At 43.6% G+C, this 15810-nt stretch overlaps 1 protein-coding gene across 1 annotated transcript in view; it reads left to right on the top strand.

Moving 5' to 3' along the window:
• The window catches only part of LOC144763132 (uncharacterized), a 203068-nt gene extending 191647 nt beyond the window's left edge, over positions 1 to 11421 (top strand). Inside the window, exon 5 of the mRNA XM_078648454.1 lies at positions 8574 to 11421. Within this exon, the coding sequence (XP_078504580.1) occupies positions 8574 to 9038 (465 nt within the window). The 3' untranslated portion in view covers positions 9039 to 11421. The remainder of the gene's footprint in view (positions 1 to 8573) is intronic.
• The last annotated feature ends 4389 nt before the right edge of the window (positions 11422 to 15810 follow it).

The following is a 15810-nucleotide window of genomic DNA, read 5'->3' as shown; positions in this document are numbered from 1 at the left end:
CAGCTGAGGTGCAAGCTTCTCCCACTCACAAGAAGGACATCACAAGCAGCAGCGGTGCAAGCTTCTCACACTCACAAGAACGACATCACAGGCAGCAGCAGTGCAAGCTTCTTACACTCACAAGAAGGACATCACAGGCAGCAGCAGTGCAAGCTTCTTACACTCACAAGAAGACCACAGGCAGCAGAGGTGCAAGCTTCTCACACTCACAAAAAGGACATCACAGGCAGTAACGGTGCAATATTCTCACACTCACAAGGAGATCACTGGCAGTACACACCACATGAACACACTCCATAACACATAGCAACAATACATTGGCATTTACAATGCCATTAGCTCAAACTCAAATAAATCCGAGCCCGATTGCATTTCTAATGCTTGTTTTCTCTTTCTGTGCGAGCTGCTTCATGCAGCACACAAGGAAATAGGAAAATGCCATTAATGATTGTTTTTGTGTAGATTCAGCGCATTCCTGCCACTTTTTACGTACGGCAGCACAGCAGGATGGCCTGCTGCGTTGCAGTGCGTCAAAGGTTTGCAAATGAGGCCTTCAGTTTTGCAGAACCAATGACATATCTTTTCATGCAAATCATGGGGAATGACCAAGCACTATCATTATTCCACAACTTCGTGCCCTCAAGTATCACTATTGCATTCATAACATCCACCATACTCCTGCTCTTGGAAAACCCCGTAAGAATGCATCCACTCAGTTTCAGCCTCACTCAATTACACATACACCCCTTAAGTGATCCGCTTTCCTTGTTTTAGTACCTTCTCTGGGTTGGATACCACCAGTCTTCTGTTTCTAATCTCTACTGACACATCTCATCTTGCTTTATTTATTTCAGTAATTTTGGCATCTGCTACTCTGCCCCTCAGCAACACAAGGAAGATAGACCATTACTCAAATTAGGTTTTGTCCGCACCTCCCACAGCCAATCTATAAATACCTCTTTCCAGCTCAGTCCATTAGCCAAAGATACCTGCAAATCATCTTTAATAACCCTGTTAAAGGGTTCACCAAGGCCATTGCTTCTGGGGTAATATTACCAGCATCTTGTCCATTGAGAAACTCCTCTATCTCTAAGTATGTCACTTGTGCCCATTATCATGAAGACCTTCCTTGTCCTAAAACACCGATCATAAACCTGATCACTGTTTTGGTAGTCACATTATCTAGAAGTTTCACTTCTAGTCACTGGAAAGACTTGAGAAGGCAGTCTTTAAGGTAACAGATTTATTCAAAAGTTCAGCAGTATGCAACCAGCAGGCTTTCCGCTAAGGTTCCAATAAAGGTTTCTGTAACATTTCATAACGTAGCCCAGTCTTATGTTCCTCCCACTGGCCCCAAGAAAGGAACCCATCAACTGGGTGGAGACAAACAGCTAGTTAACAAGCGCAGTTCTGCCATACACGGACATGATTGACTAGTTTTTCACATGTTGCAAGTTTTACAATTAATATATAAAAAAAGAGGCTGAAGCGAGCACATCTTGCTTTCAGAAAGTGGGAGCAGAACTACCTGACAATTTTATTGGCAAAATAACCTATCACCACCAAGCACCTTCGTGGTCTGCTTCTCTAGCCAACCTGACAGCAAGGGAGCCTTCAAGTGTTTTATCGCTTTTATCTCTCTCTCATGCATGTTAATAAACGACTTACCGAAATTGAAGGGTTTAACAGTTAAATGATTTACATTGAAGTTAATTAAACATAATGTAGGCTCCAAACTTGTGGAACCCTAATCCTCACATTCACTTAGTGGGAACCCTGTGGCTGGCTAGTGGATTGTAACCCTATCCGGTTTTCACAAACAGCTCACGCTCCACATCTGACCCTCTCCACTACCTCTTCATTTTCCTCTTTGGCATCCTCTCCACTTTCTCCAGGCTTCCTTCCCTCAAGTACACAGTTTGAAGCTTGACGTTTTTAAGACATCCAAACCTTTCTAATGAAACCTATTGAAGCTTACAGTGAGGTTCTGTGGTTTTCGACTTCGCTTCGTATTTAGCCGCCACCATTCTTCTCTTACTTTATCTTATTTGACTGGCCTTCGCTATTCTTTCCTTGTATTCTCCTATTACACAACTATCCTTTGAGGAACGTAGATACGTCCTGCCACCTGCAAATTGGATTACAGGCACTAGCATTAATTAACTTGGGGGGAGGAAAGAACACGGGGTCTGAAAGAAGGGTGTATTCAAGATACTTGATAGCTTGTTTTCGAACTTTTCCTATTTGTCAGTTTTGTATGTTTTCGGAGTAGACGTTGTAAATATGTGTGCTATAAACGATTGTGCGCCACGGAATTAGGTGGCAGTCTCCTAAGAACATACCCTGTACTTCTTGGATAACTGTGCTTAGCTGCAGCTAATAAACCCGATTTTCTACGCCTAACAGAGTGTCTCGTGTCTCTGTCCTACAAGGCAGGTGAACCCGGAGATATTAGGTGTGCCCTGCGCCGCTCGGCCCTTAACTGGCGACCAACGTGGGGCGGCTTCAGTGGTAGCGGTTCAGCCCGAGGGTCGTGAGGAGCCTCGCAAGAAAATTCGGGAGGATTCGCGAACCACGTCAAGCGACCCCTGAATGTCGAAGTGGACCGAAAGTCTTTTGCAGCACGGCTACTCCTTTCCGACGGCTGCTGACGACTGCTGCCCTGACTGCCGCCCTGCCTTGGCCCTCTGGTGATGATTGGTATCGCGAGACGTTAGAGGGACATCTGTTGGCGTGAGAAAACATTTAGTTAAGTATTCGTGGGTTGCGCCCACCCTTTTGTCTTGTTTTGTTATTCGACTTTTGCACTAGTCGAAGCCAAGGGGTAAGTACGTTTGTGCTGAGATCATTGTTTTAACCCCCTTGAAGTTTGTGAACAGTCCAGTACGTTACGAAATGCCTGAGCTTAGTAAGTTTAGGACGTTTTGCTGTTTTGACTGTAATAGGGATTCCCAGCTAGAGGACTCTTGTCCAATTCCTCTGGTTGGAACTCCTACTTATGAGCTCTATTCGAAACATGGTCTCGGCCCCATTATTTTTAATGACACATGGATCCGATATACAAAGAAAGATGGTGTTTTGCAGTGGCCACAAAATGGTAGTTTTGAGTCTGACATATTAGATAACCTAGAAACAATTTTGTTTAAGAGAAAAGCCCGGCCGGCAATGTTTGATTCTTTCCACCTATGGCGTAAGGAAGCCAAACAGAAAGAAATTAAACAGGGAAAAAGAGATAAGAAAGAACAAGATATGACTATTTTACAGGCTGCTCAACAGTTCAAGAATAATGAGACTGATCAGATGATTGAAGTCTCAGAAAGACAGCATCGTATGGCAATAGATAGATGTTATCCTGTGTTGTCTACTCCCCACAGAATAAAGATCTTGACGAAGATCCCTTAATGTCTCATTTGTTGAGATTGCCTCCGCCTTATGTATTAGGTGCTAATGCACCCCCATTGCAACCTGTTGTTCAGCAACCTGTTGTTCAACCAGTTGATCCAGTTATTCCACAATTACCTCTTCCAGTATTGCCACCCCTGCCTCCTTTGCCGCCGACTCCCGTTCCTGGGGCTCCTACACCTCAGTCTCCTTTATCCTCGGTTCCCCTTACTATTGTTAGCTCTTCTCCTGCTGTGCTTAATACATTGTCTCCTGTTTTACTGTCAGATTCTCATACAGCTCGAAGACAATTGGTTGATACTGTTTCTGGCCTTTTCTCCCCCCTTTTTGGATCTTTTAATTTGACTCCTACTCTTTCTCGGAGACAATCCCGTAATCAACTTCCAGGTACTGACGAACGAACTGTGTTGGATAACCTTTCCCGTAAATGGGTCACGAGTGGTCCACAGTATAGTGTGCCCAATATCATGAGTACCTTTTCCGAGTGGGATGAGCCCAGATAGAGATATGCTTTTAATGTCATGTGTGACACTCTTGTTAAAGGTTGGGAAGATATGGATTTGGGTCTTGCTCCCCAGAGTCTATTAGATGTACAGGCTACGTTTGATAAAGGACTTATTGTGGGTCCCGACATAGAGGATGCCGTACAGACACTTGTCACTTTTAAGTCTTCCATTTTCTCTCAAACTTCTCTTGAACCTGATCCTGCGGTCCGACGTAAAGTGAAACACTACCCTATGCAAGAAGTTCCTCCGAAATGGAGAGAGGCAGTTCCACAGGCAGGTGCTAATCCGCCTGTCCCTGCTCATTTCCAGCGTATATGGGTACATGTCCCTTGGAAACGGTCCGAAGTCTTGGCACTTAAACAGTCTTTCCCTGACCCTCGTAAGAATCCTGCTGGATATTATAAAGAACTGTCCCAGACTGTTGATGCGTGCGTTATGAATTTGGCTGATATTGATATGTTGATGGGAAATGTAGTCCCACAAGCATTATGGGCTCGGATTCGTAAGGAGGACCATGATCAAGCTTTAGGTGGTGCGTGGGCTGCTATAACTGCCGCAGATGCAGCACAAGTAGGTGGTGCTAAACCTGATGCTTTAATTACAGAATTGCCCGGTAGAATCATTACCCTAATGAAAGCGATGATGCCTGCCCTACGTGTTAATTGGGATAAGTTAGCTGCGTGTAAACAAAAGAAAGATGAGAGTGTCTCCGATTTCTTCACCCATTTTGAGGAGACGTTCATTGACCATAGTGGTCAAGATATGAGTACTGAGGGTGGACAGCGATTATTTGTGGATAAATTTGTATTTACTTTACTTCCAGAATTATCGCATAAATTGAAAGATTCTGAGAGTTCGTGGGCTGTTTCTTCGTCTGCCCAGATATTAGCTACTGCTCAGTACTACGAGAATAGGGATAAGGAAGAAAAGGAGAAAATGGAGAAAAAGACTAAAGAGTTGAAAACGAAGGTTCTTTTGCAACAAGCTTATCCCCCTCGTTCTGCGCAGCGTCGATTGCAACAGCCTCCCCAGTTTCAAAGATTGTTACAGAAACCTGCACCTTTTGTTCCGCGACCTTTGCTGGGTCCTAATCAATGTGCCTACTGTAAGGAGGAAGGTCATTTTAAGAGTAGTTGTCCGGTTTTATTGCAGCGTAATGGTGGACTGCTAGGGCCGCGAGGCCGTGGTGGTTTTCAGTCAGCACCTAGGGGTAGAGGGCGAGGTGCGTTGTCTTCCTTTCCCCCTCAGAATTCTATGAATTATTTTGATCAGCAAAATTCCCAGTCTGCACAATATTACAATGACGATTATTGTACTGAAAGCGAAAATCAGGATTTTCATACTAGCTAGGACAGCCATGGACAAAGCAAGGGAGTAGTACCAGTTCCAGTGGATCAGAATGGGCCTTATGTTGACGTTGTTGCATTGGGTGTTTCAGAGCCATTTCTTTTGGATACTGGTGCCATGAGAAGTTCTATCATTCACTCCAAACTCCCTGGGGCACCTTTGTCTGGCTTAACGAATGTTTCTGTAGGATTCTCTGGCGCCCCAGTTCGCAACCCGGTTTCTTGTCCCTTGCCTATCTCCATTGGTCCTTATGATTTGGAAGCCCTGCTCATTTTAACGACTGGTTGCGGTGAGGATCTGTTGGGTTTGGATTTATTGAAACGTCTACATGCAACATTGTATTGTTCCCCCTCTGGTGTACATCTTACTTTGGGTGATAAATTGGTTTCTCCTATGTATTTGTCTAAGGATGAACTGCCACTTGAATTGCGTTTACTTCCTGCTACGCTTTGGGCCACGGGTCCGAATGATGTTGGTTTGCTCAAAATTCCACCTTACGTGATTACTGTCAAACCTGACGTTAAATTGCCACACATTCCTCAGTATAAGATTTCTAACGATGGCGAAAGAGCTCTATTAGCCATTGTTTATGATTTAGTTCAGAAGGGTGTGGTTGAAGAAACGAGAGGAAATGTTTGCAATAGTCCTGTTCTGCCTGTTCTTAAACGTACTGATCCTTCTAAGCCTCCTGTATATCGTTTTGTGATTGATCTTCGAGAGGTCAACAAAATTGTTGTCCCTCAGTTTCCCGTTGTCCCGGATATTACTGCTTTGCTCACAATGATCCCTCCTTCGGCTGTTTAGTTCTCAGTTATTGATCTTAAGAATGCTTTCTTTAGCATTCCTATTGCTGAGGAGAGTAGGGATCTCTTTGGTTTCTCTCTTGGAGGCCGAAGTTTTCGATTTAAACGTGCACCTCAAGGCTATTGTGAGAGTCCCTCCATTTATAGTCAAGCTTTGAAATCTCAGCTTGTGCTTTTTCTTTGCCTCCAGGTGCTACTCTTATTCAGTATGTGGATGATCTGTTAGTGGCTGCCGATTCAGAGGATGTTTGTAAAAATGCGACTGTTTCGCTTTTGCGTCATTTGTCTGACTTACACCATAACATGTCACCTTCTAAGTTACAATATTGCCGACAAGAGGTTACCTATTTAGGTCATCTCTTGTCGAAGGAGGGAAGGCGATTTACCCCAGAACGTATTCATGCAATTGCACGAATGTCTGTACCATCCACACAAAGGGAGGTGCGTGCCTTTTTGGGTATTACCTCTTATTGTAGGCAGTGGATTCCGAATTTTTCTTTGTTGGCTAAACCCTTGTTGGCACTTACTCTGAAAGATACACCCCAACCTCTTCCTTGGACTGATGAATGTCAGAAGAGTTTTTCTGATTTACGTACTGCTTTGTGTTCTGCTCCTGTGTTGGGTACTCCAGATTATAGTAAGCCTTTCACACTCTATGTACATGAAAGAGAAGGATGTGCATTGTCAGTTTTAACGCAACAATTTGGAGACAAACAAAGGCCATGTGCCTATTTTTCGGCTACATTGGATCCAGTAGCCAAGGCATTGCCTAGTTGTCTCAGAGCAACAGCAGCAGCAGCGATCTCCATTCGTCAATCTGCTAGATTGGTATTGGATCACACTCTTGTTGTTATGGTACCACATGCAGTGGATACTCTCTTGAACAGAACGAAAACGCAACATCTCACGAGTTCTCGCTTGTCTGGGTATGAGTTGACGCTTTTGGCTAGCCACATACACATCAAGCGATGTAATGTTTTAAATCCAGCAACATTGTTACCTATTCCAGAAGAGAAAGATACACAAGAACAGCATGATTGTTTTCTTCGTAGAGAGGAGGAAACAAAAGGCAGAATAGATTTAAAAGATACACCACTCGTGGACCCGGATGGGATCCTATGGGTGGATGGGTCTTGCTTCAAGCTTCCTAATGGCGAGACGACTGCAGCTTATGCTGTTACTACTTTGTATACGGTAGTAGAGACTGCACGCATTTCACAGAATTCAGTACAAGCAGCTGAGTTGATTGCACTGACGAGAGCGTGTGTGTTGGCAAAGAGAAAGAGAGTGACTGTTTACACCGATAGCCAATACGCCTTTGGCGTGGCTCATAGCTTTGGTCATTTGTGGAAGCAAAGAGGATTCTTTACTTCCCATGGGACTAAAATACAGCATGGTCAGTTGGTAACTGACCTTCTCGAATCACTTGCCCTGCCTATTCAGATAGCGATTGTAAAGTGCAGTGCACATAAAAGGATCACTGATGAGGTGGGCCGTGGGAATGCTTTTGCAGATGAAGTAGCAAAAGAAACAGCGAAAGATGTCAAGAGTCGTATGTATGTTGCAGGTCCTGCAAGATGGGTCAGAGAAATGGGTATGTGTGAGGACACAGTAGAAAGCGTGAAAATGATTCAAGAAGAAGCAACTGAGAAGGAATTGAGTAAGTGGAGAGAGGGTACGGGAATGTTGGACGCGACAGGGTGTTGGACGGAATTGTCAGAACACCAACGTTGGTTGTTACCAGATACCTATGTACTGCCTGTAGTTACTATGGCGCATGGTCCTGCTCATATTAGTGCGAAAGGAATATGCAAGCTTCTGGCTCCAGTATGGCAGAATGAAGGTATCCCTAAATGTGTGGAAAATTTGGTGAAGCATTGTATTGTTTGTTTGATGCCTAATCCAGGAAAGGGAACCCCAACCCCGGCAACTCATTTTGCTCCCCCTACGTATCCCTTTGAGGTATTCGAAATTGATTACATTCATATGGAACGTTCCAATAACCTCAAGTATGTTCTGGTGGTGGTTTGTGCCTTTTCCAGGCCTACCCCTAAAGGATAATACTGCTTTGTCCACTGCCAAAGTCCTCTTGAAGGAATTCTTCCCGAGGTTTGGTTTGCCGCGCATTGTCTGGAGTGACAATGGAATTGAATTTGTAGGTCAAATTATGCAGAAGGTGTGTGCGGGTCTTGGTATCAGGCAGAAATTCCATGCGGCAAACCACCCTCAATCAGCGGGTTTGGTAGAGTGCTATAATGGCACTCTCAAGCTCAAATTAGCAAAGATTCAGGCCAGCACGGGTCTTGCTTGGCCCGATGCTTTACCTTTGGCACTTCTCTCTACGAGAACAACTGTACATTCTCGTTTAGGACTTAGTCCTTATGAGGTCGTTTTAGGGCGCCCAGCCAATGTTTGGGGAGTCCCTCGACCTAAAAGGTATTCTGACATCCCATACCCATTGTTGGTTGATTACTTGCATGACCTCACCACTAAATTACGTGTTATTCATCAACAGGTTCAAAACGCTTTGCCGGAGGCTTCCTCAGATCCAGGTCATTCCATTCAACCTGGAGATTTTGTCTGCTGGAAGAATTTCCAGAGGAAGAAGAATTTGGAACCTCGTTGGGGACCGCCACGACAGGTGATCCTTGTAACACGTACAGCCGTGAAGGTCGTCGGGAAGAAAAATTGGGTCCATGGCGTGTACTGTAAAAGGGTACCCTTGCCTTTGCCTTACGACCAGTGGGTCCGAGAAGGCGTAGGTGACAGTGAGAGTGAAAAAGTACCCCGATTTGTACCTTTCAGTAGTGCACGCCTGGACTGGACAAGTTCTGAGAAAGAAGATGACGACGTGTTGCAAGAAGCTGTACCACCACACTTGCGATTGAATACAACGAACCCAGAGACTTTGTTTCGAGACCAAACGATACCTGGCAAAACACCGTACAACCTAAGACCTAGGTTGACTAAAGACAATTGAACTTTTTTTTTCTTTTTTTGGTTACCTTTTTTTTAAAAGACATTTCCTTTTCACTATCCATCAAGTTGCAGGGTCACGGTATGAGTCTTGGGCTGTGACCTGAGTAGTGACATAGGTCTGCAGGACTTGCAGTGTCATAGGACGGCTAATAACCACAACTAAGTGATCCAGAAAGATTACCGTGAGCAACGCTTTAGAGAATGGATAATAAAGTGGAAGGGAATGATAAGAAAGTTGCAATGAAAATTAAGTATAAGAAATTATTGTTTAGTCGATGTGGCGTAGCATGTATTTTAGTATGTTTATGTATTTTATTAGCCTGTGTGGGTTGGATTGTCCACACTATGCAGCAAGCACCTGCTCCAATTTCTGTTTCTTTGCCTTTATCTACTACTACCTACCCGCATAAGTTCTATATACTCCCAGATCACGAGCAAATTAGGAGGACAGAATACTTCAACAATTCATTTATCCAGTTGTTACATCAGCATCAACTGGTAGTCAACACTACCGATTGTTGGGTTTGTGGGCTTATGCCCCATAACGCTGAGAAAAAGGGATGCCATATTTAGTCCTTCCGTTTTCTTATGAAGGTTCCGCTTGGGCTTATTTGGCTATGTTTTCTAATGCATACCAAAATCAACTTTGACATCCTCTTGGTGGTCCACATAATGGTGGAGCAAATTTTAGTCACAGTTCTTTGATAAAGGGAATAGTGACTATGGCTAAAATTGCCGAAATTGGTAAGATTCCCGTTGATGAGAAACGAGCATATGATGGTTGGAACGTGACTCGTTACATTACTAGCCTTACTGATAAGGCTAGACAAAGAAGATCCTTGCCAATTTGGACCATACCTCATTGAGGTAATTTATGTTTGCAGATAAATGGTCAAAATAATAAGAATAAACAGGAAAAGAGTGTTTGTTCCCACACATACATCTATTCACCCTTGATTTCTTCACCGTTAGTACCATCCCAAGGTACATATTTCATCTGTCATGATAGAGCCTATACATGGCTTCCCCCCTATTTTTCAGGAACATGTTATGTGGCTTTTCTTCTCCCCCCTACATACACTGCTCCTTCAGGTCATCACAGAAAAAGATATGGCAGAGGGGTTATTGATTCTAAAGACACAGCCGGACAAGAGGGAGGAGACTTTATCAAAGGGTCTCTTCCTTTCTGGCCAATAGCTGAAACATTAGACAGCTAGTTCGTGTTGTTGAGGCTACGATAAATGTAGTTCCGGAGCCTTGAGTAATCTGACAGCCGAACTTCAGGCGGATCGTCTTATGACTTTGCAAAACCAAATGGTTTTAGACATTGTCCTTGCAGATAGAGGAGGAGTCTGTAAATTGATTGGGTCTAGTTGCTGCATTTGCATTCCTGATAATGCTCCTACAGTATACCAAGCCATTTCTAAGTTACATGTAATTTCCGAGTCTATTCATCAGGACACCGGAGATTGGTCTGTGATGGGATGGTTTTGGGGACTACTGTCCACATGGCGATGGAAAGTGTTAACTTTCCTTGGAATGATTTTAGCCATCATTTTCTCTTGCTGTCTTTGTTTTCAGTGTGGCCCCGCCATTTGTGGTCTTTGTGCCACCTTGTGTGTCCCAAAGCCTGTGTCACAGAAAACAGAGAATATTAAAATGATGTTGCAGCTCAATGACCTCATGACCATTGACATTGACTCAGATTAACTTGAGTCCTTTGTGTTTTGCCTGAGTAATGGCAAAAGGAGGGCCTGAGGTTCTGTGGTTTTCGACTTCGCTTCATATTTAGCTGCCATTTTGTGTCTAGCCGCCATTTTGTGTTGCCTTCACTCAGGCAGCACGGCGAACGTAGTGTTTTTGCATTTTCCGCTGACATGCATCTCTTCTGTTAAAAAGTAACCCTTTGTCCTTGCTTATGAAACCGATGTCAGGGTCTGGCCGAGTTTGTTAATCCATGTCTAGACTGATTGATCCTTGTCTTAGTTGACTGTTTGGGTCCCACCTTTCTTCTCTTACTTTATCTTATTTGACTGGCCTTCGCTATTCTTTCCTTGTATTCTCTTATTACACAACTATCCTTTGAGGCATGTAGATACGTCCTGCCACCTGCAAATTGGATTACAGGCACTAGCATTAATTAACTTGGGGGGAGGAGAGAACACGGGGTCTGAAAGAAGGGCGTATTCAAGATACTTGATAGCTTGTTTTCGAACTTTTCCTATTTGTCAGTTTTGTATGTTTTGGGAGTAGACGTTGTAAATATGTGTGCTATAAAAGATTGTGCGCCACGGAATTAAGTGGCAGTCTCCTAAGAACATACCCTGTACTTCTTGGATAACTGTGCTTAGCTGCAGCTAATAAACCCGATTTTCTACGCCTAACAGAGTGTCTCGTGTCTCTGTCCTACAAGGCAGGTGAACTCGGAGATATTAGGCGTGCCCTGCGCCGCTCGGCCCTTAAAGCCCGGTTCTCCAACAGTCGAAAGACAATCTGAAGAGAACGGGGTCCTGCTAGTTGGAAGCCAATTTAATACCCAACTGATTCTGGTGCCTACAACCCAGAGTGAATGATTGAAAGTTATGAATTGAGTGGCGATCCCTTACTTTCAAATTATTATGACATAAGTATTTGGCAGTCAAGAATTATATAACAGAAAAGCATCTGGCAATCCTAGTGGTAAACTAATTTTCATAAATACATGTGCGAAATTTTACTTCCTAAACTAAACTTACATTGGTTGTTTACTATGTGCCCAAAAGACTGAAGGGCATATTTACAAGCCCATGTCACCACCACTTCGTTGTGGTGGCGATAGGAGCTTTGCCTTATTTACAATGCAGCGTTAACAATGCTTTGTAAATAAGGCACCCTTTCACGTTACACTAAGCATGAAAGGGGAGGGCAATGGGTGTTGTGATGAGCGCTCCATCGCAACAAGGAGACATTTTTTATTTCTCCTCATTTTCACTGTTTCTACGTGTGCTGCGTTTTGCAGCATAAGTGGAAACAGCAAAACACCATAGATTGTTTATATACAGGAAGGTGTCCCTTCCTGCACATAAGCAATCATTAAAAACATGACTTTTTGCAACTTCTATGTGTGCTGCATGAAGCAGCACACATAAAAGTAACAAAAAGCCATTGAAAGATTGTTTATGTGCAGGATGGTACACTGTTCTGCACATAAACAATCTTTTCCTGCAACACAGACACCCTTGCACTATGGTGCAAGGTGCCTGCGTTGGCGCTAGGCAGCTAAATTTAGCGCCAGCACAGGGTGAAACACAGGGCTGCACCATATTGTTGTAAATATGGTGCTACCCCGCGTTTCAGAAGTGGCGGAGCACGGCGTAATGCCATGGAGACTAACTCTGCGCTCCGCCACTTTTATTGTTAATATGCCCCATAAAAGTTATAAAACGCCATTTAAAGATTGTTTATGTGCAGGAAGCGACACCTTCCTGCACATAAACAATCTTCCCCTGCAATGAGGACACCCTTGGACTATGGTGTAAGGGTGCCTGCTTTGGCGCTAGGCAGCTAAATTTAGGGCAGGGGGAAACGCAGGGCTGTACCATATTGTTGAAAATATGGTGCATCTCTGCATTTCAGAAGTGGTGGAGCGCTGCGTTAAGCCAAGGAGGCTAACACCGTGCTCCGTCACTTCTATTGTAAATATGCCCCTGAGAGAGCTGGGCCCACTTAAACATTCTTACTCAACCAAATGGTCTTTTTAGGTGCATGAGAGGTATGAAGGAGAACACATTCACAAATAGATTTCAGTACAGTGTAACCAATTTAGTCACGCAATAATCCACTTGACATCTAAATGTGAGATTAGAAAAGGTTTCATATTACATTTAAAAATAGATTGATATAAATCAACATCAGCATCCCAGTATGGAAATGACTCCAAATCAAGATATTTACCCTATATAACAAGAAGCATACAACGTGCTCTGTTATGAAGATGCAAGTAATCACGAAACAGAATTTAACGTTAAATTGCATCAAATGATTCTCATAGGTAAGCATAAGCATTCTATATCTCCCGACACTGCCTTAAAAGGGAGAACCCTAAACTAAGAACATTAAGTAAGTATGATTAATAGAAAGATGTCAGTTGTCAGAGCCCTCAGAATAAGAAATTTCAACTAAAGGTCAAATAACATGAAGCCACACAAAGCAGAAGCAGGGGTCTGTACCTCATGAAGTCCTGACCATCACAACGTTACATGATAAGACATTTGTTGCACTCAAGGTAAGTCACGTATTAATCTCCAGTAACTTTCCATGATTCCAGCACAGATTGGTTACTGGCACCCCCTTTCCAACATCGATAAGTTGCTACTTCATTCATCCTTGGCCATTCTTTTCCTTCTCCATGGGAATTCACCTCCTTGCTCATTACTGCGTTTCTCCATGCCAAGATCCATCTTCTCATACCTTGCTATCTAACTAAAACGCACCTGCAATAGAAACAAAAAAATGCAAACAAATACATTCTACATTGAAGATTAAATATGAATTGGATGTTAGGCTTTAAACTTGAGCTTCTACTGAAACAGTTCTCAAGGCCCAAAAATCATGACAACTTGATAGTGCACCGGGTTACGAATATGTGCACACTTCTAAACACATAGCAAATACAGGGGCATATTTACAAGCCTATGTCGCAGTGGTTCCCAAACTATTTCAATTCATGGCTCCCCGGACCCACACACTGTTGGCCACTGCTCCCCACCATCCTACACCTTGCTTGGCGGTTGGGAGGATGCAAGCCCGACCCTCGGAGTACCTGCATCCTTCTCCCCAAAGACAACCGGGATGAAGCTGATGAAGGTACTACAATCAATATGCAGTGCAGCCTCATTGAGGCAGCCTGCCCTTCCCCACCTGTGAAGGATTGCTGACCATCATGATTCTTCCAAAGTGCACCTTGGCAAAACTTGCAGTCTCCATCCTGTCTCAACTTTGCCTGACCAGATATCCTTAAATGCCCACTTTCTCACCCTGCAACAAGTATCAGGAATTTCCCCAGTGTCTCTCCATCCCTTGTGGTGCCCTTCATCACTGCTGCTCCCAGAAGCACCCCTCAAAAAATGCTCTTTAAGTGGAGGGAAAAAGCCCAGGAGGGCAATCACATAGCTTGTTCATGTGTGTACGTCCCCTCTGTTCTCCAGAGTCCCACACCATCACGAAGCACAAAATAAGCCCAGTGATGCCATTTGGGTGCATAGTTGCCAAGCCTCCAGACATCAGTGTCACCAGTGTGTGTGACACTCCTCTGATAAATGAGTGATACCCTGCTGCAAGCAAATTAAATCAGTGAGCAGCACCCGAGAACTCTCTGTGAACTCTCCACCATCACATCTAGAAACATCATACAAAATTAACACATGCTCAAAACAAGCCAGACCCACTGGCACTGCCGATCCCTGTCAAAAGTACCAGCCAAATGAGCAACAACAATTGTGCTGTGAATAATTAAATTTGAAAATTCCTCAAGTCTGAAAAGATGTGAATGTGAACCAAACATCACTAGGATCTGTGAATAGGCCAGTGGTTCCCAGTCTCCCAATCACATCTCTCCTGTTCTCCTTCCACACTACTCTCATCTGCAGTCTCTCACTGCCAGCCACCCACACCCTGCCTCTTTCTACATCCGAAATCCTCAATCTGCACAACCTTTGTCCTCTCCACGGTCCTCCGATGCATCCTGCAAGCCCCCATCCACCCTCTCTCTCCTCATCTGCAAACATACCACCATCTCTTCATGCTATCAGCACCTCAACATCCATGTTTTACTCCTTCAGAAACTCATACAACACAGAAATTGCAATTGGCACATGTGAACATCACTGTGCAGAAAGGCCAAAGGTTGTACAGTCTGATCACCTCCGTCCAACCCACTCTGTTTCGAGAAGGGAAACAGTAAATACAGATAGTTACATAAACCCATAAAGAACATGGTCTGCTCTTGCTCTATACAGTGAATGTAATCTGCACCCACAGAAACATTCTTCAGTTATTCAGTATTGGGCTAGCTTTCATAGATTCACATGCATGAAGCATTCCCCATCGTTGAAGTGGGAGTCCAGCGGTCAAGGTAAAAAAAAAACGTTATTCGGTTATTTGAAAAAACAACCATAAAAGCATTACAAACATACATGTAATAACACATAATGATGTAAAAGAGTTTTACAGACAAAACATGTACTCAAATATTAAAAAGGAGTTAGTATACAGTCATAAAAAGAAGTTAAAAATAATTTTACTAAAAGCATATCAATTTCAAGAGCAGTTAACCATCCATACTTTTCCTGAATGTCAGTGCCAATTTTAAAAAACTGCACACAAATAAAGTGCAATCCCATCCTAACATCTGAAGGTAACACAATGCTGGTCTGTGTTGGGAGAAATTCAATTTTTTTAGGCAGGGTTTTAAATATAGCCTACGTGGGATGTCATAAAATGGACAGAAAAATAAAAAGTGAGCCAGGTCTTGCGGAGACTTTTCGTCGCAGCCGCAAGCCGGCAACACTTGTCCTCGGTGGGCCCCCCTTGGCACAGCCAGCAATAGATGAAATAGATCCAACCTAAATCTTATCAGCAGGAAACGATCGTAATTTGTCATTGGCCATGTCAGGTACGGTTCCATGAACAGGGTTGTTTGTAATACCACATGTTTACGTACACTACCCTTCGTTATTTCGCCGGCCTCCCTGTCTAAGTACCGTAAGGTAGTAAAGGTCTTCTTCACAGAAGTA

The sequence above is a fragment of the Lissotriton helveticus genome, chromosome 6 (assembly GCF_964261635.1).
Source record: "Lissotriton helveticus chromosome 6, aLisHel1.1, whole genome shotgun sequence".
Taxonomy (NCBI): Eukaryota; Metazoa; Chordata; class Amphibia; order Caudata; family Salamandridae; genus Lissotriton; species Lissotriton helveticus.
Note: the sequence above shows the minus strand (reverse complement) of the source record. Positions and strands in the feature narration are given on the sequence as shown.